This window comes from Vanessa tameamea, chromosome 9 (assembly GCF_037043105.1).
Source record: "Vanessa tameamea isolate UH-Manoa-2023 chromosome 9, ilVanTame1 primary haplotype, whole genome shotgun sequence".
Lineage (NCBI taxonomy): Eukaryota > Metazoa > Arthropoda > Insecta > Lepidoptera > Nymphalidae > Vanessa > Vanessa tameamea.
In genome coordinates, this window is record NC_087317.1 from 435,729 (window position 1) to 460,578 (window position 24,850).

The 24,850-nt window shown below is 34.6% G+C and overlaps 3 protein-coding genes across 5 annotated transcripts in view; 1 reads left to right on the plus strand and 2 right to left on the minus strand.

Moving 5' to 3' along the window:
* The window catches only part of LOC113402879 (probable aconitate hydratase, mitochondrial), a 184,582-nt gene that overhangs the window by 10,454 nt on the left and 149,278 nt on the right, over window positions 1-24,850 (plus strand). Inside the window, exons 7-16 of one of the 2 annotated variants that reach the window (XM_026643231.2) lie at window positions 12-190; window positions 450-572; window positions 1,130-1,327; window positions 1,556-1,675; window positions 1,892-2,072; window positions 2,236-2,385; window positions 2,811-3,012; window positions 3,184-3,402; window positions 3,486-3,615; window positions 3,956-4,531. In XM_026643231.2, coding sequence (XP_026499016.2) covers window positions 12-190; window positions 450-572; window positions 1,130-1,327; window positions 1,556-1,675; window positions 1,892-2,072; window positions 2,236-2,385; window positions 2,811-3,012; window positions 3,184-3,402; window positions 3,486-3,615; window positions 3,956-4,096 — 1,643 coding nt within the window. In that variant the 3' untranslated portion in view covers window positions 4,097-4,531. Of the gene's footprint in view, window positions 1-11; window positions 191-449; window positions 573-1,129; window positions 1,328-1,555; window positions 1,676-1,891; window positions 2,073-2,235; window positions 2,386-2,810; window positions 3,013-3,183; window positions 3,403-3,485; window positions 3,616-3,955; window positions 4,532-24,850 lie in introns of those variants that run through there. The other variant, XM_064215861.1, reaches the window with a different exon arrangement.
* LOC113402883 (large ribosomal subunit protein eL22-like) lies at window positions 7,968-10,416 on the minus strand. Of its 2 annotated transcripts, none has more exons than XM_026643236.1 (3): window positions 10,315-10,416; window positions 9,937-10,225; window positions 7,968-8,163 (listed from the first exon to the last, which is right to left on the minus strand). In XM_026643236.1, exons 2-3 carry the CDS (start codon window positions 10,214-10,216, stop codon window positions 8,000-8,002), a joined length of 444 nt encoding a protein of 147 aa, XP_026499021.1. In that variant the 5' UTR covers window positions 10,217-10,225; window positions 10,315-10,416; the 3' UTR covers window positions 7,968-7,999. The 2 variants fall into 2 exon arrangements, with proteins under 2 accessions (XP_026499021.1, XP_026499023.1); XM_026643238.2 differs by having other exon boundaries at window positions 10,311-10,367.
* Window positions 14,884-18,255, minus strand: LOC113402881 (E3 ubiquitin-protein ligase RING1). The gene is made up of 4 exons (XM_026643234.2): window positions 17,400-18,255; window positions 16,689-16,861; window positions 15,931-16,103; window positions 14,884-15,559 (listed from the first exon to the last, which is right to left on the minus strand). Exons 1-4 carry the CDS (start codon window positions 18,140-18,142, stop codon window positions 15,515-15,517), a joined length of 1,134 nt encoding a protein of 377 aa, XP_026499019.1. The 5' UTR covers window positions 18,143-18,255; the 3' UTR covers window positions 14,884-15,514.

The following is a 24,850-nucleotide window of genomic DNA, read 5'->3' on the forward strand; positions in this document are numbered from 1 at the left end:
CTTGTTCCCAGGTCAGCTGAAAGGCTGGACGAGTCCCAAGGATGTTATCCTCAAGGTCGCGGGCATCCTCACAGTGAAGGGCGGTACCGGAGCTATCGTCGAGTACCACGGACCCGGCGTCGATTCCATCTCGTGTACCGGTATGGCCACCATTTGCAACATGGGTGCTGAGATCGGCGCGACCACCAGTGTAAGTTACGTCAACATATGATTTGAACATTTTGTATGTAATTTAAACAAATTATCATTTTTGGATAAGAGTAACTACTAAATTTTTAGGTTGTTTTTTTCGATAGAATTCTAATTTCGAATCAGAAGTCCTCTAAACAGTCTATTCGATTTAAATGATTTATAAAAAAGTACCTGTATTATGTTTACAAATAACAACGTATGCGTGTGTATAACGTACGCACGCAACGGTTCGGCGAGTAACGCTCGGTACGCGGCAGGTGTTCCCGTTCAACAGCCGCATGGAGGCGTACCTGAAGTCCACGGGGCGCCACGACATCGCGGCCGCCGCCAACCGGAACAAGAACCTGCTCACCCCCGACCCCAAGGCGCCCTACGACCAGGTCACTGCTCGCTTGTATTACAATGCTCGTCTCTGGGCCCGCCGCCTTCTGAGTGGCAACATCGTCAAATCTTTATCTGGCTCATCATACCACTAACTGAGCGAGTATCTAAAAGCAAATGTCGCCACATACCATCACGTGGTCCGATTGCTTATCTTCTCCGTTATACAGCCGCCATCGTATAACTTAGAAAAACATTCTTGCGCTACTCTTGCAGTTAGTAAAAACTCTTTACAATAGAGGTGAAAAGAGACAACGATATTTTCTATACCGTTCTTTAATAATAATAATAATAACTCTTTATTGTACATACACGAGAGAAAAGAAAAACTTACATTCAATAACACATTATTAAAAAAAAAAAAAAGAAATGTACAACAGGCGGTCTTATCGCTTAAGAGCGATTTAATAATCTATATAAGAGAAAGATCTTTATATGTACATCACATTTATTGCCAACATTTTTTTAACTTGACTGCAAATGTAAACTCTGTCATGTAATAGTAGTGACTTTATGTTATTTGCCATTGATAGCTGGGCTGGAATGACTTTTGCAGGTTATCGAGATCGACCTGTCAACCCTGGAACCACACGTCAACGGCCCGTTCACTCCGGATCTGGCCAACCCCATCTCTAAGCTCGGTGATGTAGCCAAGAAGAACGACTGGCCCGTCGACATCCGCGTGGGCCTCATCGGCTCCTGCACCAACTCCTCGTACGAGGACATGGGTCGCTGCGCCAGTATCGTCAAAGAGGTTCATATTTTATATATATTCCTGGATGGGATACATTTTTCCAAAAATATATAATAGAGACAGAAATATTATATCTTTAAACAAGTAAAGTGTTCTAAATATATTAAAATATTAAATAAAATGTCTAGTAAAATATAAAAGATTTGGACGTACGGCACCAGAGGTGGCGTGTGGCGTGTAGCGTGTAGCGTGTAGCGTGTAGCGTGACTAACGGCGCGTGTGTGGCAGGCGCTGGGCCACGGGCTGAAGTCCAAGATCCCGTTCAACGTGACGCCCGGCTCCGAGCAGGTGCGCGCCACCATCGAGCGGGACGGCATCGCGCAGACGCTGCGGGACTTCGGCGGGACGGTGAGCTGAACATTACCAGACCCCTCCCACACAGTTCTCGAGATATATTTGTGACAAATTACATTATTAAAAACTTTCACTGTGTTGTGTTCCACTGTGTTTATTTAACTTATGAAATGCAAATTTAATTAAAGAATCTGTTAGAACCCACACGGAGAACCCGGGTGGGGAAGTGTTTGCTGTATTTTCACGACCGCGTAACCTATCCGCTCGCAGGTGCTGGCCAACGCATGCGGGCCGTGCATCGGCCAGTGGGACCGCAAGGACGTCAAGAAGGGCGAGAAGAACACCATCGTCACGTCGTACAACCGGAACTTCACGGGCCGGAACGACGCCAACCCCGCCACGCACTGCTTCGTCACCAGCCCCGAGCTCGTCACCGCGCTGTCGCTCGCCGGTGCGTGCGCACACGTGCACACCCCCGTAACCACACACGCACACTTACGTTAAATGTTAAAATGTTAACCTTCTTATATAGAAGAGAAAGTGTGTGTGTGGTTATAATTTATCACATTACTTCAATTATTTATTTTATTTTACAATGATACCTTAATTCCCAGGTCGCCTGGACTTCAACCCCGTGACCGACGAGCTGACGGGTACCGACGGCAAGAAGTTCAAGCTGTCCGACCCGTTCGCGGACGAGCTGCCCGCCAAGGGATTCGACCCCGGCCAGGACACCTACGAACACCCGCCCGCTGATGGATCGAGTTAGTAACTTCCCTAAATATATACTGGTTTATTTATATTACTATAAATAGTTTAAATTCTGGGCGCCACGAGACTGAGCTAATTTTAAACCAAAAATGTAATTAAGGAATGCGTACAGTCAAATGGGCAACGTGATTGTAAATGGTAACTGCTTAAAGATATTGGTATTTTAAAGCTACGAACTTTGGCAACAAAGATGTTATGTGCCTTGTCTGTATAATTCACTGGCTCATTCGCCCTTCAAACCAGAACACAATATTATAAAGTATTGCTGCTTGTCGGTAAAATATTTGATGAGTGGGTGGTACCCAAACAGACTCGCACAAAGGTCTACCACCAAGTAAATTTAATATTCTCTCCCATCCACTGGGCTATTAAAACTATTTCCTTGGCATTTATCATATGATAAATTAATAAATTTCAGAGGTCCAAGTGGACGTTTCACCTTCCTCCGACCGCCTTCAACTCCTGGAACCCTTCGACAAATGGAACGGCAAGGACCTGACGGACTTGACGATCCTCATCAAGGTAAAGGGAAAGTGTACCACCGACCACATCTCCGCCGCCGGACCCTGGCTCAAGTACAGAGGACATCTCGACAACATCTCCAATAACATGTTCATCACGTAAGTCCGAAAGTCGAAATCATCAATTAATCTAGAACAACTTGGAAAAAACTATAGTATTTCACAACTATGTATTACTACAACACTGTTTTAGAAACGGGTATCTTTTAAACGTATTAAGCAGTCCATACCGACGAGGCAGCCGTACGTAATCTGTAACGTCGCCCGCAGCGCCACGAACGCGGAGAACGGCGAGCTGAACAAGGTGCGCAACCAGGTGAGCGGCGACTGGGGCGCCGTGCCCGCCACCGCGCGCGCCTACAAGGCGGCCGGCGTGCGCTGGTGCGTCGTGGGCGACGAGAACTACGGCGAGGGCTCCAGCCGCGAGCACGCCGCGCTCGAGCCGCGCCACCTGGGCGGCCGCGCCATCATCGTCAAGTCCTTCGCCAGGTCCGTACGCTTACGGGGTCACTTTCATCAATACCCGTCCGTCGTGGTACGCTATGCTGATCCTCGACCGCTTTCTTCCTCAGAATCCACGAGACCAACCTGAAGAAGCAGGGTCTGCTGCCGCTGACCTTCGCCAACGCCGCCGACTACGACAAGATCAAGCCCGACGACAAGATTTCCCTGCTCGGCCTGAACTCGCTCGCACCTGGAAAGGTAGTATCCGCTATCCTCTACCTTGTTCCATGAAAATTTACAATTCAATATGATTCTTATTCGGATGGAATCCTAGCCTCATGCCACTCATTGTGACGTGACACATGTATACTTCTTATTGCTTTTTTCATTTGAAAGCTTGTAAGCCAGTACAATTACGGACTTGTGCCTGCAATTGTAGTAGCTATAAATTCGATAGAACATCACTATGATTGGCAATTATTATTGCAAGGCATATATAGATAGTGGGTACCGGTTTATACTTGTTGCCTTTTTGTTCATGTGCATTTGTAAATTAAATTACAAAAATAATATTTTATAATTTGCTTACGTTTATTAGCAAGTCGACTGCGAGATCAAACACAAGGATGGAAGCACTGATCGCATCAAGCTGAACCATTCGCTGAACGAGCAACAAATATCCTGGTTCAAGGCGGGCTCCGCTCTAAACAGGATGAAGGAAATCGCCGCCGGAAAGTGAACGTAAACTCAATCGTATTTTGTACTTGCACTGAAACGTAGTCGAACGTAGAACCAACGATTTGCGAAATGTATACAACCATAGACAAGATTACTTTTTATTTACGATACTTAACGTATGGATGAGGTTTGATTCTAAACAGTATTGTTAACGAGCCGTTACGAATGTAATAAAGTAGAATAAAATGGTGTTTATATACGCCTGAGCAGTTTTAGTTCAAATTAATTAATAGTGCATTTTAATAATTCAAACCCTGACAATACTTAACAGTGGAGAATCTTTACTTAGCGTAGTGTTTTACATTTTGATGAAATTAGGTCATAAGTTTAACAGCTTTTTTTCGATGTACTATAAATCAATTATTAAGTAAATTGTTTTATTTTATTATTTATGTACATAATGTTAACCAAATAAAATAAAAGATACGAACGTAAAGGCTTTTTTTCTGTTTAAATCTTTCGTATTAACTTATTTTACAAATAAATCGTATAAATTTAAACAGCTTTGCTACTGACCCAAAACATCCGTATGGTATTTTATTATTCATACGATTATGTAATCCTTACTAACATTATTCGAAACAGACTTTATTTGTGTATTTTTTACACTTTCTCATCTATTTATATTATTTATTTTTTAACTCAACCGATCATTGTGTATCCTTACACCAGGTACGTTATACCAGACGGATGGGGATCCCATCATCCGTCACGTATGTAATATTAAAAATGTTTATTTGCTTATGTTGGTTTACCGATTTACCAAACAGAGGCACTAGTTTATAGCAATGTACTTAGTATACATATACACATATCAAGAAATAAAACTGGTATACGTGAGGAATATTTGAAACTTGCACCAGTGGTTATTTATATACTATATTGGAAATATTGTTTCTTTGCACACCTGAAAATTCATGTACAATTCTTCCATAGAATGATTATAATTATGTAAGTAGCTCATTGCATAACCTTTTGCTCGTAATTCTATTTGAGGAATGTTTCGAACTAGGTAGTCATATTGAATGTAATAATTTTAACATTTGAAAGATTTACCCATTAAATTGGCGCGTCACTGTATGTCCGTTTTCAATATTATACGATACGATACGACGTACGGTGTTAATTATAATATTTATAATAAAATATAGCACTTACAAGGATGTTATGAATATGTAATTCTTGATTTGTATGTGATATGGAAATAATATTTTACTGGTTTTAGATATGAAATGATTTCAGATTATCCGATTGTTTCGGATGGTTCCAGTATCGAATATGAGTTGATTTAGAAATTGTAAAAGATCATTTTCTCTTAGGTACAAGGTAACAATTTGAATTTCTGGGTGAGCTATTATTCAGTATAAGTAAATCACAGAAAAGAACAAAAAGCTTAAAAAGTTTTTTTTTATGTTATAGGGGGCAAACGAGCAGGAGGCTCACCTGATGGAAAGTGATTACCACCGCCCATTGACATCTGCAACACCAGGAGGGTTGCAGGTGCGTTGCCGGCCTTTTAGGAAGGAGTACGCTCTTTTTTTGAAGGTATCGGTTCGGAAAAACCGCCGGCGAAAGCTGGTTCCACAGAGTAGTTGTGCGAGGCAGAAAATGTCTTAAAAATCGCGCTGTTGTGGATTTTCGGAAATCTAGGTGGTACGGGTGAAATTTAGAATTTTAACGATATGTCCGAAGGTGAAATTCAGCTGCCGGGAATAATCCAAACATTCCCCGTGGAAGATTCGGTAGAAGATGCAGAGTGATCCAACATCTCTATGCAGAGCCAAAGGATCGAGCAGATCAGAAAGGGCTTGATCGTCGATGACTCGAGCTGCTCTACGTTGGATACGGTCAAATGAAAGGAGCTGGGGAGCACCCGCCCAGAGGTGAGAACAGTACTCCATGCGAGGCCGAATTTGCGCCTTGTATAGTCTTAGGCGATGGGCCGACGTGAAATATTGTCTTGCCTTGCTGAGCACACCGAGCTTTTTTGATGCCAATTTGGCTTTGCCTTCCAATTGACCGCGGAACTGAACGAAACTCGAAATATCAACGCCAAGTATTCCAATACTGGTTGTGGCGGCTATCGGAATGTTCTCAAATCGTGGAGATACGACGAATGGTGTTTTTAGGCGGTTAACGCGCAATCTTGCGTCATTTTGGGGTTGAAGTGGACTAGGTTTAGCCGGCCCCAGTTCGAGACTTTGTTTAACGAAGACTCGATTTCAGACACAAGTTTGTTCCGGTTTTCTTCGACGTTTTCCCGAGAAATATTAGCACGGCCAGTGTATGAGGTGTCTACGGTACCGTCGTCTGCATAGCAGTGAATGTTACTGATTTGCAACAAGTCATTGATATGCAGAAGAAATAGAGTGGGTGATAGAACGCAGCCTTGTGGAACACCAGCTTTGACAAATTTTTGGTCGGAGCATGCACCGTCGACAACGACCTTGATGCTCCGATCTGCCAAAAAGCTGGTAATCCAATTGCATAATTTCCCGGGAAGCCCATAGGAAGGAAGCTTCGAAAGAAGCGCTTTGTGCCACACACGATCGAAGGCCTTCGCTATGTCCAGACTGGCGGCTATTGCCTCCCCCTTGCTCTCAACTGCTTCCGCCCATTTATGAGTAAGGTAAACTAGAAGATCACCGGCTGAGCGACCCCGACGGAAACCGTACTGGCGGTCACTAATCAGCTGGTACTCCTCTAGATACCGCTGGAGCTGGCAGTTTACAATGGACTCCATTACCTTGGAGAACAAGTGATGGCTATAGGCCCATAATTGGACGGGTCTGAGCGGTTACCCTTTTTAGGAATCGGATGCACCAAAGCAGTCTTCCAGGAGATCGGGACGACGCCTAATGCGTAGGATTGCCGGAAAAGACGCGTTAAGACCGGAGCCAAGTCGGGAGCACATGTCCGTAGCACGATTGGAGGGATGCCATGGGGCCACTCGACTTATGAATGTCCAAGGAAAGAAGTGCTTTACGAACTGCACTTTGCCGGAATTTAACCTCCGGCATCGTGGTATCACACCGCGGGATTGTTGGTGGTGACTTTCCTCGGTCATCCAGAGTCGAGTTCGCCGCGAAGAGAGAGCCTAAAAGATCAGCTTGGGCCAATGACTCACCGTCCCTGTGCAAAGATGGAAAAGAGGGCTGACAGAAATTCCCTAAGAGAGACCAGAACGCACGTGTTCCTGAAGGGAGACGAACCAGTCTTTTAGGGTCAATTAGGTACTCATCAAATATAATACTATGTAAAAAATATATATAATAAACAATCTCTTTATAGAGCTTCGTAACTTGACTTTTTTGCCGATTCCTCTCGGTAGAATCTACATTTCAGGTCCTTGGTAGCTTTATTTTCAATATAGTTCTGTAAAATGACGATTCAAGTGCTTGGAAGAACCTACTTGAATAGTGTATTATATATATTCTTAAATACCCTGATAATTTTTCGTAAAATTAACGTGTACCGAGAATTAGATTGATTTTACATTTTTGTTTTTTGAACATGAAAAGGATATCATTTACGGGTAAATCAGTTGTTTACTCAGGGAAGCGAACTAACCTATTGTGTTGAATTTATAAATATTTCACTAATTTTGTTTTTTTTTTTTCAAATTATTTTCATTAATTGAAGTTGTCAATTATTGTTGTTTTAAAAAAAAAATATATAGCCACAAATAAACCAAAAATAATAATTAAAATTCTGAAATGTAAATTTTTCGACTCGCAGTTGCAATTGTATGATTAAAATAGGAATATATTCTTCTTTTTATATTAAAATGAAATACAATTTAATGAGCAAATATGGTGAGAAAAATAGAATACCTTATTTAAAGGTCGAGATTATAAATAAAAAAAAATATATATAGTATAAACTATTTTATTGTAGCAACAGATTAATCTTCATTGTCTTCATTGTCGCTGTCTGCATTGATGTTGAAGTAACGGAGCTCGTAGGAATCGTGCGCGGAAGCAACAACTCGGAGCCAGTCACGAAGATTGTTTTTCTTGAGGTATCGCTTAGTCAAGTACTTCAAGTATCTCTTAGAGAAGGGAATGTCTGTAACAAATACATACACTACATTGTGTAACTGAATAAATACTTGGAATCATCTTGTCTTATAAACTAATATGATAATTTCAAAAATGTACAAATGGATGGATTTAAGGCTTATATTAATTTGGGGGATGGTAGGAATATGCAACAAAATTCTATCTTTTAATTTAAAAGAGTGTTTAATTATAATCAAACACATTTGACTAATGATGCTCATTTCATGGACAGCAGTCAAATCCTGATATGATGTTTAATGGTAATACATTTTTTTTGTCTATTTGTGTCGAATGAGAAATATTAACCATTCCTTACAAAGCTAATGTGCCACCAACCTTCAGAACAAAGAGCTCATATATCTAGTAGAATATCTGATAAATGGGTGGTACCAGACAAGTTTGGCATAAGCCCTGTCACCAAGTAAGCTCTACCAATACAATTAACACAAAAACAAATACATTAAAATAAAAACAAATATGATATGTACTGCAAAAACATTTACATGCTAGCAGACCTGGCCATTAATTGCTGTGGCTATCATCATCATAATCCTCCTGCCCTTATCCCAATTTTATTTGGGGTTGGCACAGCATGTTCTCTTCTTCCATACTTCTCTGTCAGATGTCATCTCACAAGTAACATTATTTCCAGCCATATAGTCTTTCACAAAATCCATCCATCATTTCTTTGGTCGTCCCCTTCTATATGCATCTACATCCATACTCAAGACCTTCCTCACAAAATGGTCCTCATGACGCCGATAACATAGCCATACCATGATAGCCAGCTTCCACATAACTTCTCGGTTATCTGTAGCACTTTCAGACTTCCTCTTATGTACACATCCCTTACTCTATTTGCGGAACACACCACACATTCCTCTCAACATTCTCATCTACGCTACATGCAGTTGTCTTTCATTCATCCCTTTTGTGGCCCAACACTCTGATCCATGTAGAACAGCAGGTCTGACCATGATCTTATAGATATTTCCATTAAGATTAAGGAGAATACGGGGTCACAAATTGTTGCCATAACCTGCCGCCATTTCATCCACCCTAGATTATATAGATGATAAAAAGTGTGCAGCTAATACTTATTGTCTTCCCTACAGGATATATAAGAATCAGTGGTAGCTTTCCTTAAGTTTTTTAAAATGACGATTCAAAAGTGCTTGCTTACTGAATAAAGTATATTTTGATTTAACAACATATAAACAGCATTGTTCATCATTGTATCAATAATTTCAACATGTTTGGTATTGATTTGAAATAAAAATTATATAGAACTGCTTTCACTCCAGGTTAACAATATTCTCTCACATCAAATAAACACATATTTATATATGTGTTTATTTGATGTGAGAGAATATTGTATATATATCACCTTAATATATATACTCATATATAAGAACGTATTAAAGAAAAAACAAGTAAGTCTAGTAAAAATATTTAAATCACTTATAACATTTAATTTAATTCTGCAATCTTATGAATTTACAATACAATTTATAACGATTTGAACAAAAGCATACAGAAAAACGACCACATTTCAGAAATTATGATATACCTACGTTGTGCTGTTACTTCGAATTTTTACCAATAAAATTTAATGCAGCTTCTATTAAAATAAGTACTCTTTTATTACTTAATAGCGATAATGGGCGTGAGCGTAACGTTAAATAAATCATGAAAACAAGCATGTTATTCAGTTTTACTTTATAAAATATTGTCTTGTTACTATTTAACATAATAGAAGGCTTTTATTAAAATCTCTTACCCGCACTGATTACGATTTTGGTCTTGTCCCTCGCGATGACAACGTGATTGCCTAGGTTATTTGTTTTTCCCTCGACTTTAACACGTTCTTTTAAGTATTTTTCGAAGTTGCCGACTTCTAAGATACTGTCTTCTGCTGGGTGTGTGCAGTCAATGGCGAATTTAAGGCTGATTTTCCTTCTTTGGCCCTTGCCTCTGATTTTACCACCTTTGATTCCCTTTTTACCAGACTTTTGGTGCAATTGGCCTTTCTTAGCCGCGGGTTTCTTTGCTACTACCATTTTGGCAACCTGAAACGTTTTATAATTTTCGTTTAACAATAAAATGAAAATAACACTGAAAACAACTAATATTTTCACAAATTTTAATTTTAACCTACAGAACACGTGTTACGGTCGCCGAAAAACCTACAAAATGGCCGACATAGACAGTTGATAGAAATGACAGCGTCTTCAAATTTACATTGTTGGCAACATTTTAAGGTTGGATACGTACGTTCTAGTTAACACTTACCTTTCTTTATTTATAAAATAATAAACAAATTACTTGTATGAATAAAATTTTATTAAATTATTTGAATAATAAAGCCCTCTAATAAACATATGAATAAATCTAAATTATACTATTGATTTCTTAAATATACTTAAATATATTATTTTAAAGAAGCTTTTTTACATCTCAACAGAGATATATGTCGTATATTTTATAAATAATAAACATCCCTCGATTAAAGATTTTTAATCAAAATAATATTAGGAATAATGATTTTATTCGTTTTTATGCTATTCGTCTTTGGGTAAAATTAAATCGTCGTATTCAAATCTTATTAGAATTTTTGAAAAGATTATTTTTTTCAGGATAAGTATTATGGTAGAAATCTATAAGCCATTGTAAAAATAATTATTTCTTACATTTACGCAAAAACTACTAATCCTATTATTCAGGAAATTTTCATTGACTTATATGTGGAAATTTAATTTAATTTTAGTTTCAGGGCGAATATAGATTGTATAGCGTTTTTTTTTTGTTTTATATATATAATAGATATCTAATAGATAGATAGAAAATGTCGCCAGAATTAAAACAGCACATCAAATTGTATAAAAGTCATATCATTTTATCTAAACTAAAAGGTTTCTTTACATTGTAAAAAAGATAATATATAAATTCAGTGTGAATTACAGAGTTCTGTAATCTGTACATACTGAGTTGAGCCTGTGTCTGGCTCACTCACTCTCCAAACAAGCTATAAATTATGAGTGATAAGCTATTAAACAGGCTTGTATAAAGCCCTAGCATATGTCGAATATTTCGATTATAAACTTTAAGCACATACTATATATTAATATTTGTTTCGAAAGGTACGTGTACGGTACGTTGTTATATGCGGCGTTGATAGAATTATCAAAATATTTATGTATATTTATTCTATTAGTAGTAGTAGTATTCTAGTAGCACTTATATATGCGAATAATAAAAATTGAATCAGAATTTTCTATTTATTTTCTGAGGAGAAGATTGAAGAAACTTTTGTGACAAGGTCGCACCTAACTACTTTCAAGACAGATATACAAAAATATTAAAAAATGTAATCAATTTTAATTTTAATTCCGAGGAACTTAATACAAGTATTAATGTTATAGAAGTTAATATTATTAGAATGTTTTTAGAAAAATAATCTTTTTTTAAAATAGATACCAAGTTATGTCATACAAATAATAAAGAGATTATGGTGGTCTGGAAGCTTCTAGCCATCATGAAATAAAAGTTTCGTATAAAACGGACAATGATAAGCTTTCTTGTTTATTATAATATTCTATATGTATTATGTATGGTGAAGATAAATATTAAACAACATTGTAATTAATTTGAGAGATCACTCACGCTCGAGAGATTACAATATATTTAGATATATGTAATAAATCCACCAGTACACAGAATATTTATTTATTATTTGTTTTATTTTATAAATATTACAGTCCTGAAGTTAAATATCCAATTCACAAAAGTTTCCTATTCTCATTCCATGCGCGACTCCCTTTTTATTTTTTAATAAACATTTTGCGCGGGAAAACATATTGTATTATTTTTTAAAGCCATACGAATGACATTCTGAAATCGATTACACTTTTATGAAATCGGATACAATAATAAAATATGAGTTTATTAAATATATAATTATAATATAAATGTAACTACATAAATAATTATTTCTAACATATGTATTACATAAACAAATATCCTTCCTTAAGAGCGCTTATTCCAATTGCTGCTTCTCAGTTTCTGACATTTGTAAGATTGTTGCGTGTAACTGTGTATGTATAAGTACAACTATAATAATCAAGTCAATCGATATAAAGCATCGTGATGCTATTACATTATTTATTCCGTATATACATATTTTCTATAGGATTTGTTTTAAATATAGAAATAGATACGAAAATGACATACGAATTCGGAATCATAATAACTTAAATAAAATCCCTTAAATCGTCTTATAATTTAATGTGATAACGTCGGCGCTACTCTATATATACATAAAGTCACCACCAAGCTACTTTGCAGTTGCAAAGCCTATTGTACAGTAATTCTTATTATCTACAAAGTATTCTTGAAATAAAATTAACAATTCAGATTCATTAATAATTATTGTCATGTTCCTAACTTATCTCCAACGTTCTCCCTTCTTTTTTTTCGTTGTCCCGCCAATAGGCGATTGTATCAGAGTTGGTGCAGTTGTAACTTATATAAAAATTTTTTCAATGTGTGTATTGTGTGTTATGATGTGAACATGATCGTTTTGACTTCAAAACAGTTTTTATGTTTTTAATTTAATTATTTATATGCCCAATAAATTGTTACCGTTAGCACTGATTATAAGATTGAATTGTAGAAGAATTCAATAAGATGGAATTATTAAATTATTTAAATCGAGGATACTAAACCTAAGTAGTATTAAGTAGTAGTAAGTATTAAATTCGTTTATTTTATTTACTTATAGGTAGTTTTTACTTGTAGGCGTAATTTGTTTCATATCTATATTTTACATTGACTTATATGAGTATACATTTAAGTCAATGATATTTATTTTAAAATTCTCTCCGCGAAAGAAATTGCAATACGTTATTGCTTAATTAAAACTTAATTTAAAAAAATAGGTGATTTAAGTCATTTTAGAAGAAAAAAATGTGCTCGAGGTGAGTGATTTAAGCAATAATTTTATTGATTCCAGTTTTAAAATTGTTCTAGTAATCTTTTTCAAGAGGTAGATTAAAACTCGTCAGTCAACTTACATAAAAAACATATTTTTTAATCTTAATGATAAACATACAATAACAAGTATCTATTGTACGTATGTTTGTTCGTAAATCTTATACCAAAGACTGCATTGTAAAAGTAGGTAACATAATATATATGGTGATATTGTAATAAATTATACATTCTTACAAGTGAATAATTACATTACGAAGTCAAGTCATATAACACTAAGGTATAAAACATAGTCAACCAGTAAGACGAGAGATACGCGATTATTCAGAGGACGAGAGACTCCATTGTTTTCGCTCTGCCCTGATATTTCCCATGAATGAATGCCGCGATTCGAGGCCAAGACGTGTTTTTTTCACCTGGCGTGATGTAATTGGTATTCGACATTCGTGATACATTCACCTCTAGAATCTAGACATGTTTGTGTACTTTATAAATTTATTTGGTCGGCGTTAAAGTTAGGATGAAATAAAATGTTATAAATAATAATGTATATTCTGTGATAGACAAAATTACGCATGCGTATAAACGTTATCTTGGTGTCGTGAACTTGTGAAACGTAGACGATGCACACAAATGTAGTTTATTTGCGTTTGAAAACGGCTCACTCGTGAATGATCTAAGCCTATTTTTGAGCAAACTTAACCTCACTTCCTTTTGGTTAAGATTAAGGTGGTGATTCATAGGCTGTGTTTATAATTAAATTAATATGTACCCATGATTAATGAAATTACTTGTTTTATCTAAAGTGGTTAGTGGTGGTGACGTCAGTGTTAAAAATTTTAAAACGTACCTATTAACCTTCGTATTATGTCAAAATATCGAAATCAATAAGAAATATGGAAACAATGAAGGTGACTTACATATGACAAAATATGGATAATTGTTTTGCTGTCTGCGGTTGTGATGATCCCGAGGGTGTAACTAAGTCAGACTTAGATCGATTTACAGATAAAATTGAAAATGTTCTCAATGATGAAAAGGGACGACGATTATTTAGAAATTTCATGTTTTCTAGCAACATGAGGCACGGTCGTCGGGTTCTAGATCTTTGGGAAAATACGGAAAGATTGCTCACTTACAGGGATGAAGACAGTTCATCTTTTCGTAACTACTTGAGAGATTACGATCGATTGACCGATGCAGCTGAAAGGGTTGAAGAATTAGATTTTGCTATCATGGAAAGACTAGTCCTTACACGCGAATCAGAAAATAAAGAAGAAATGGAAGAAGTATTAAGAGCTTTAAAAGTAGAAGTAACAAAAGCACTCAGAAGAGAATATAACGCTTTTCGAATACGTTTTACACCTACTAAAAATAATTGATACACGTTTTATTAAATAATAACCGTGCCTTGCTTAACAGGCGTTTATATTTCGCGCCTTTTTATGACAGAACCTACCTATAAAATGTTGACAAGATTGGTGTTGATTTTATACCTCTTTTAAGAAAACAAAGGATATACATAAGTAATAAGATCTGTGAATATTGTTTTAATAAAAATACTACTGTCGCACTATAGTACCTAGTTTATTGTGAACTTTGTTTAGGGAATGTGTTTTTGTTTTGTTATTGTATTGTAAGTTTTTTTAATGAGAAATAAATTATTATTAATGCTTAATGTCCTTATATTTTTACCTTCAAAAATAAATAAATCTATATATATTTAAAAAAAAGAATCTTTCAGGTTGAATGTTATTTAATAATAATTGCACAACTGTTGTACATTCCTCTAATACTTATTATTATTTTACAAAATTAAACCATATTGCTTAAAAAAATGGGTTATAATTGAATGCATTTCTATTTATGTAAAACATACGAAAGAAATATACTGACTTAATTACAATTTGTAATATACATTTTTATTCTGCAAATAATATATACGAGAAATAAAAAAATGTTTTAAATTATTTATAAATATATATAAAAATATTTAACATTTTGAACATTTAATTTCATACATAAATGATGTGTACAATAAAAAATATACATATATGTAAATGTACATATGTTACATGTAATAAATCTCACAACAGATCTTCATTCATATTTTTAAATTTAATTATTGAATAAAATAGTAAAAATTCATTTTTAATATCTTCCGTGATAAGATTTAAAACACTCATGTTATGACAGTAGTCCCTAGAGATTGTTATCCTTAAAATTTATTCATTACACATTTATATTCTATTTATTCCAAATTTCATCATATGATAAGAGTCCATGTCTCATTTAAAATTTCCCTTAAAACTAGAAGTATGCACTATGATCATTTTAGTTATTTCATTACAACTAAAATGCAATTATTTCTAGGTTTTCTTCCAGGAATAATACATTTCCAGAGGTTTGTTGACCTAAAAAAGTAAAAAATATAAATTAATAAAAAAGTTCCAATTAGATTTTAGCAAAAAATCGCAGATTGGAGATAACTATATAGTATAGTACCATTTTCAGTTATAGTTCAAAACTTTAGTTGATTAGTCCATATTCAAATTATTATATTACATGGTTTAAGTTTCTGGATTTGATTACATTAAGTGATTCATATTCTATAATGATTAAAATATAACCTGAACAATTATTAAACATTAGTATCTTGTTCTATGTTTTTTAAAAGAGAAATAATATAAGAAATATATCCTTAGCAGTCTTTGTTGATTGTAACAATATTTTCTTATAAATAATCACCAGAAATATATTATTAAGTAGTTAAAAAGATTCACACCTTCCAGAATTTATCATTGATCTGCCTTAAAGTTTGTGAGCCAGCAAGCGGCACAAACTGACCAGGCGATGGAGCTACATAGATGCAAAAGTTGAGGAGACGGTATGCTTCTGGGAGCTCTGCATCTAAATCTAGAGTAAGACGCATGGCTAAGTACTTGCTAAGGTGGTCCACTGGAAAGAGAAAATATTAAATATAGTTTTGTAGTAAATAATATCAAAATAGATGGTATGAAAATGAAGACAAATAAATGGAATATTAAGCAGTACAAAAGTGTATGGACATGCTTAACTTGTGCAATCCAATGACTCATATGTTGTCATTAGCTTAGCACATAACATTCAGTGTTCATACATAAATATATATATATACAAATTTAAAAAAAAAACCTTATTTTCTATAGGTGGGTATTAGAGCTATATTATAAAATCATAAGTGAAATAGATAATATGATGGTGATGAGAAATAATAATTTCTAGTTACAATATCAAAATCTGATCAGTGCTATAAGACAAAAAGCTGAAAATTTGTCATTTCTGTATCTTAGATCATTTCATTCGATTATATCAAAAGATACTGTGGCTTCATGAGAAAAAAAACAATGTCTGAATTTCTTGCTAAAATACTATTAGATATCTACCAGTTATAATCATACATTGTAATACATTGAAGTTGTATGCAGGAATATTATTTACCCTCTAATTCAATTTAAAACTTTGAATAATTTCATATATACAATAATTGATGTATATCAATACCTGAAGCATTAGCAGTTGTTTTTAGATACCGAACAGAGCTGTCCCTCAGTGCCCTCATGAGCTGGTTGTCTCCTGTCATCTCCGTGGGGTGTGGCTTGAACACCAACTCTATTTCGTTTGGGTTCAATGGCTCCCCTTCCCCTTCTGTGTCCATTGAATTCTCACCTTCGGTTCTAAAATCGGTTAATAAGACAAATATAAACAGCATACAATGTTAACTATACAGTGACCGTGAATTTTGAGTATAAAATGTAGCTCTATAGGGTGAATTGTAACTGCAGGCACAAGTAATGTAAGGGTCTTAGTCGCCAAGGCTAATTGGTGATGCATGCCATGGTTAATATTTCTTACCATGCCAATGTCTATGGATGGTGGTAACTACTTTTTTTTGAGTAAGTAATATAAGTAAAATCTTTAATATAGTTTATATTAACAGAATGACAACTACATTCTGTCATATTAGAGCATGATATTTCAAGATTTTATTAATTTATGACGAGCCACCCGCATGAAATAAATCATGTCTGTAATATTCCATGTCTATATGAAGTATTATAATTTTTATAGTTTAGTACATGTTATTAGTTTGTTATAAAGTTGAGTGAAAGAAATGTGAGTGGGTTTAAATCTTTTGATAGCAGTAAAATCTACAGTTTAAAGCTACAAATGATTTTTTAAATGGTACTTCAAATTTATCATTCTGAAACTGACCTGCCATCACTAGATTCACTCTCCTCACTTCGTTCTGAAGTTAAGATAGATTTTGCTCTTTTAGTTGTGCTCGTGTTTTTTGATATAGAACTAACGTTTGATGGGACTGGGGATGGCGTGCTTCTCACTGAAGCAGGGTTCGATGTAGATTGACCGGGTGGAGTTGGATTGCTTGTTGTAGATGTAGTATCCTTGGGTACGGACGAACTGCTCCCATTTTGAGCTGGCTCCGAATTACCATTAGAGTTGGACGCATTAATATTATCTTCGTGGTTTTTTCTAGCTCTTTGTGGTCTATTTTGTGATTGCAGCTTTATACCTTCAGTTATGGAATTTACTAGCGAAGCCTGAGAGTGCGACATGTTTATTTTAGCTAGCACACGCTCCTGGTGAGCCTCATATTCATCTCTACTCGGATATATCTTCGATATGAGCAAATCGAAGTTAGGATCGGGCCTTAAAGATCGTTTTGATACGAGCTTCTTGCGGCAGGTAGGACACTCTTTGTTACCAGACCTTAGAGCGGTTATAATGCAGTCTGAACAAAATCTATGGAGGCATTCTTTAGTAGTCATAGTCTTTTTAAGCATGTCCAAGCAAATGGGACACATTAATTCACTGTGTAAGCTACGTGGGGACACTGCGATTTCAGTGGCATCCGTTATCACTTCCTGTGGAGTACGATGAAGCTCGTACAGGGAAAGCTCCCAGGTTTTGTTTTGAGACGGCTCCGTTGAAGACATTTTGAGCGTTTATTCAAGTTTCCAATTAAAAAATAATAAACATTATACATAAGAAAGTGACAATTCGCACCGCCTCCGCCATATTATGTTTAAGTTAAAGTAGCATAGATAACCACTCTACACTACAGCCTCAAATGACACTATTGATACACAGAGAACAAAATATTTATAATGTAGAATGTCTACTGTCGTATTCAGGTCCATATTGGGTAATTATTTGTTTATTTCACTATTTAGAAAATATAATAAGAATAAATACTGAAAAAATGATACATCAAAAAATGTTAAAGTGTGCTTAAATAGCAAGTTGTAAATTCTATTAGGCATAAAATTAATTTCCGTTTTGTTCTAAGAGCTATTAGAATAATAAATTATTTCTTATACTTTAAATATTTAAATAAGATTAAAATCATAAACACGGAAAAAGTATTTTATATAATTTTATTCATTTTTTCGTCTAATGTATGATAATTTGTCTAAATAAAAACTTCTGTTAGTATATTCCTGTACTTCTAATGATAATGTACAATATGTATAAATCATTTGTATTTGAATATAGAGATACTAGACAACTAATTAGCTTGTAGTGTACATTATACCGTAAATTAAAACATTTACCCGTAGTCAATAATAATATTTATTTAATAATTAGTTAAATTTAATTAATAATTAGTTAAGCGATGCTGAAATCAAATTGGATATTATCGTGATTATAGGAATTACAGAAAGTTTAGGCAGTTTTTGACATCATTTAGGGGAAAAAATCAAGGGGTGGCAGGAATTTGTGTATGGTTGGATTTATTGTTCAATAATTTTAATTATCTTTGGAATATAATAGTAGTCATCATCCTCCTCTCCTTATTCCAATTTTATTTGGGGTCGACACAGCATGTCTTCTTCTTCCATACTTCTCTGTCTGGCGTCATCTCACATGTAACATTCTTTCTAGCCATATCGTCTTTCACACAATCCATCCACATCCATGCTCAAGAATCAAGAATATAATTGTACTATGTAATCAATTACATAGTAATTTAGTACGGATATTTTTTTATTTAAACGTAGCTAGGTAAAACTTTTTACCTGGACTTTTTAACTGGAACCTCCAGAGATATGACATCTTAGTTCCCAATGTTCAAGGCGCATTGGCGATGCAAGGAATGATTAATATTTCTTGCAGTGACCAATATCTCCATGAGGTACATTTGCCCGTCCGCACACCTTCTAAAAAGCTATTAAGGATCCTTTATAAAAAATATTATTCTATATAGAATACGAGTGGTATAACTTTACCTTCTACATTTAAATAAATCAAGAAATTAATTCGTTATCATAAATTACAAATTAAAGCTGTATTCCGAGTGATACTATAGTTCACAAAGGAGTGTGGCTATCCACAAAATGGGGCGATATATATCCTTGAGCGACTCTCTTGTAACCCTCTTTGCAGCCTTGGAAATTCTGTCGGCTATGGACGATAAGCAGACCCGCGTCCTCTGTCAGAATGGCGAAAGTGCGCCCATTCCGTCTAAGTTTGACGTGTTTGATTTTATTGATGCTAAATTTTTAGACCGCAAAAAATATTTAGGAAAGTAAGCGATAAGATATGATATCTATCAACAAGTTCAATGCATAAAAAAATGAAAAAAGTAATTGGACATTTAGGCTAATTTCGTCGTCGCACAGTAATCCTTGTCATAAATAACATATTAATTTAAACGTTTGTTACTAATTAAATTTGCCGTTACCATTTCGCAGTTTGAACCGGTTGGCTTAAATAAAAAATTGACAAGATATTTAAATAAACCAACAAGAATAGGGCGAAAAGCGTCTGATAAAAAACATTTAAATATTAGGATATTTACAAAGAAGAAGATTCGGAGCTCATTCTGCCAAGCTGCTCCAATGGAGTTTGGGTTTGGGGAGAGTGCCTGTGCTATCGTACATACATGTGCGCTATTAGTATATCCGTACATACAAGGTACAGTCGCAATTTTAAGTTGAGTTGGACATTATTTTTACTTTATAATTTCTCTTCCTTTTTCAAATATTATTATTTATCCAAAACATAAAAATTATTAAGTTAGAAGAATATTCTAAGTACAAAACTATATAATTATATAATTAGTGCGTTAGTCGAACGGCTTACATTACCGACTATGTTGCCAGTGTCGCGCGTAGTGTCGTTAAATTAATTTATGGATTTTGTTCTAAAAAACAGAATAGTCAAAACCAGTTCATTTTTTTCTATAATTATGTTCGATTGTATAAACTCTGTATCACGAATAGAGTCTTAGTGCATGCGTCATGCGATTATAACGTTGACTTTCTTCGGTTTTGGTGAAATTTCAGTCGGTGAAATTGTATTCACGCTTTAAGATATTTTTACATACTGCGGTACAAAAAAAAAGAACAAAAACAAAGTGAACATGTGCATACGTAATATTTGATTTCTATTCAAGTGCCAGGAACACGATAGCTCGCTTTTGTGTAGTTTTAAGTATCAACACGACGCTTTTGATACGAACATACATTTTATAGTAAGAAGTTCTTTCTTTTCCCTTGCTATGAAAAAAATATGAGTATGAATTTTTATGATGCGCGTGCACAGGAACTTGAAAACTACACGATGAAGTTGCTTGCTAAACCGCCACTTAGGAGTCAAGTCGCTCGAAATAGAAAATTTCACACCTTGTCTTATTTTATAATTATTATTTTATTAATATTTAAATTGTGAACGTTTAAATTTATAAGTTATGCTATAAAAGGATAAATTACCATTATTATTATTATTAATAATTATTTTGTTGTTAATAAGTACATTATGTATATTGTTAAGCATCAATAGCGCAGTGATTATAACTATTACTACAGAGTCCTCCGGTAGGTACCCTACTATATTATAGCCTTCTGACTTACTGTCTATACTCTATTGCCAAATATGATAGACATTAATGAAACGCAATCAGTTTTAGACATAGACAATTTTACTACTTTCTACCAATATGATATATTCCTTACAGATTATTATTATTTTATTGTTATTAATTATTTGCAAGCAATTAAAAAAAAATACTCCGAAGAAGTAGAACTTCTCACGCGCCTAAGTACACGCACCGTTTTTTTGTACACTTACAAGTTAGTAGACGGTCTCATTTTTGCATTTTCTTAAGTGTGTTTATTATAATGATATGTTAGATAATATGATGGGAATATATAATATTTTAACTCAGCCACGATTGCCTATTAAAAATACATTGTAAATCTGTAGCAATATTCATGGGATGTAATGATTTGATGATGTTTAAAACTATAACCTATCCCAACCACAAGAAGAGTAAAGACTTAAAAAAAATTTATTTAAGATCGAATTTTACAATATCATTGGTAGCTTGAATAATCTTCTTTTTATTTTTATGTAATAGGTAAGCGGTTGCGCAAATGGGCCACAATGACGGTAAGTTGTCAGTACATACTTCCCATAGACATTGGAGCCGTAAGATATTTTAACGCTTCCTTACACAGCCACTGCGCCACTTACCATGGAAACTAAGATGTTATGTCCCTTGTGCCTGCAGTTCTACTGGCTCTAAGTTATGCTGTTTGGCAGTAGAATACCTCATGAGTTCGTAGTACCTACCAAGATGAGCTCACTTCAAGCCGTAGGGCTCCAAGAGAATCCATGATATTAATTATGGATTCGTAAAAGAATGGCGTATTGACGATGTTGTTATCGCAACTTTGTAAATAAAATTAAATTGCGTGGTGTATTATTTGGTTGAAATAAAAATATATCTATATTTTGTAGGGTAGATTTATTTATTTTATATATATGTGATATACGAATAATGTATACTTAATGTTTCACTAAGCAAAAAGGTTGGTTACAAACGTTCGGATAACTGTACCAAACAGAAATTATTTTTTGAGCTCTGGATTAGCTCTGAGACTACTCTGATCATTTCCATATGTACCACGTATATGATTGACTATGATTACACGGGCATGATGCAGATTAGCCGACCTACTGAGACCGCATTTCTTCATCTCAATCTGCATTACAATCATGAACTTTCCAGTTTTATATAATATATCATTGATCTAGAATAGTTTTATATGTAGATTAAGGATAATGTATTTGAAAGTAGAACAAGCTATTTCAGTAAATTTAAATAAAATAAGATTATATCTTTTTTCATTTGTCCTTTAATACATCTATCTATATAGATGTCATGTATAACAAGAAATTATATTATTTGCTTTTTCTGACAACATGGTCCAGTGGTTAGAACATGTTAAATTTAATTTGAAAATTACGGGTTCAAACCGTTGATCTTTCACGAGCTTAATATGCATTAGCGGTGGAACAAAAATACGAACAACAAATTTGCCTCTGTCGGAAGAAATTCTGCTACTTGTGTATTCATCAACCAGAAGTGCAGCAGCGCAGTCAGCGTGGAGCGCAGCGGCGCGGCGTAAAGAGAAGGCCTTGGCTTGGCAAGGGGACATTAACAGGATATTTTCAAATTTAAACTAATTTGGAGTACTTACAGTGACTTTTTTATTTCTGTTAGTGACCTCTACATTAGTACGTTCGATGTTTTCATGAAACATTCCAATTACTTTATACTTATAAGTGTATCATGACCTGCGATATAACTCGCATATACTTGCGTGCAGTTTGCTAGATTGACTGACGTTTATGGTTACTGCTCTCCTGAGAGTTGTATATATAGCTTACAATGAATACATAAACCTGTGTTAAAGAACGAGCTTTTTGACGCGACAAGATTTTTTTCCAAGCAGAATTGATAGATTTTGAAATTAGCTATTTTCAAAATCCAATATAATAATTAGTTTTCAATATTTAGTACACGTAGTCTTGTATGAAATTAATTGTATCTCAAAGAAAATCCCCGAATACACTCCTCTAAATTATTTTTTGTATAGTTATCAATAATTTTAAAATTTAGATTGAAATGTTGCCTGGAAATAAAAACGAAATCGAAAAGATTCATCGTGGCGTGGATAACACGTCTGTTAGACATAATCGAAAAGAAATCCCCGAATACAGTCTTGATGATGACTCATAATGACGTGTCATTCGAAATTAAAAAGAAAAGTTCCATTTATAAATTACAATTAAACATTTTTTTTATAAAAAAATTGTGACAGATGGAATTATAATGTTTGTTTCCAGTCTAGTTGGGCTGCGCAGGCGCACGACACGCGTCGCTCACTAAATTGCAGCTATTACTTTCTCTGAGTGTTCAATTTTTTAATTATACCATTAGTATGTTCAAAATGATAACCAATATTGATAAAAATATACGTACATGCTGAATGTATTAAAGCTTATCTCACTTGCAATGCTTGTTTGGGTGAGACCTTGCAGGCTGAATTGGAACAACTACTACTTATTCTACGTATCCGGATTTATATATTGGTTATGTTTCGATGGCAAAACATTTTTATGTAAGATTGACTTGATTCTAATCCCAGGATTGGGCTCAGACAAAGGAACTCCTAACGCTTAAAAGTATAGACATGAAATCTTGTGTGGACAATTAATTATTTTTATATTCATAATATAAGAAGACTGGATATTTATATTTAAATTAAATATATGCTTCTTTGTACATCGTTTTATACCAAAGTGTACTCTTTATTCCTTTACTCTTATAATCCGGATCCGATTATGAGAGTAAGGCCGACACGACCGGAATGAGTTCAGGAGTATTTACGTGCTTCCCAAGGCATATAAGTGTACATATTGCCAAATTCCGAACCTAGGGCTGAGAATTTTTCGACAGAAAAACACCTTTTTATTGGCTCGACCTAGGTTTTGAGCCAAGTTCCACGGGATTTGCACAGTTTCAAGCTAGCTACCAGAAAAAAAGAACAATCATATGTGCCCAAAAATATATTCTCCATTGAAAACTTTACCGATATTTAGTTGTACTACCATATTCTCAAAAAATCAAAATCAAAATATACTTTATTCAAGTAGGCTTTAACAAGCACTTTTGAATCGTCATTTAACAAACTATTTGAAGTAAAGCTCCCACCGGTTCGGAATGTAGATTCTACCGAGAAGAACCGGCAAGAAACTCTATAGTTACTCTTTTTCAACATCTAAAAATAGTCATGTTATTTAAATACACTTATATATGTATGTTATGTCTCCTGCCTGGAAGTCAACAAGCATTAACTCCACGCTTTTTTTATCATCTATATAATCTTGTATCGAATAATATGCCTTCTTTACCAATGTATTTTTTACAAATGACTAAACTATTCTAAGCATTTAACAGTTAATTGAAGCCTTTAGGCTCCGCAACGTACCAAGTCATAATTACAAAGTCTAAGCACGATAGGCGGGCTCTACTGACTGCTGCATACGCTGGCATGTAGCCAGTGATAATTTGTCTGTTCGTAACGACGTTCGGCAGGCAATATAAGGTCTTATTACCGTAAAATAATAGACAGTAAATTACTATTATTATTATTACCATTTATCATATCAATTCAAATGTTCTTTAAGTCGAATACCGACAGTACTATATATAAAACTATATTTTATTCGATTTTGTGGCTTAAAATGCTTATTTGCGTCCATATTATTTATTAAGTAGATTGTTAATGAATAAATATAAAATTTACACACTAACAGAAGCAGTGTAACTACAACTTGTCCATATACTGGAT

Excerpts from the sequence above, each read along its gene's own strand:
- LOC113402883 (XM_026643236.1), bottom strand. The coding sequence starts at position 10,216 with ATGGTAGTAGCAAAGAAACCCGCGGCTAAGAAAGGCCAATTGCACCAA. Across the intron at positions 8,164-9,936 it reads CAAAATCGTAATCAGTGCGG|ACATTCCCTTCTCTAAGAGA; the intron begins GTAAGAGATTTT and ends TATTTGTTACAG.
- LOC113402881 (XM_026643234.2), bottom strand. The coding sequence starts at position 18,142 with ATGTCTTCAACGGAGCCGTCTCAAAACAAAACCTGGGAGCTTTCCCTG. Across the intron at positions 16,862-17,399 it reads AGTGAATCTAGTGATGGCAG|AACCGAAGGTGAGAATTCAA; the intron begins GTCAGTTTCAGA and ends AACCGATTTTAG. Across the intron at positions 16,104-16,688 it reads AACAACTGCTAATGCTTCAG|TGGACCACCTTAGCAAGTAC; the intron begins GTATTGATATAC and ends TTCTCTTTCCAG.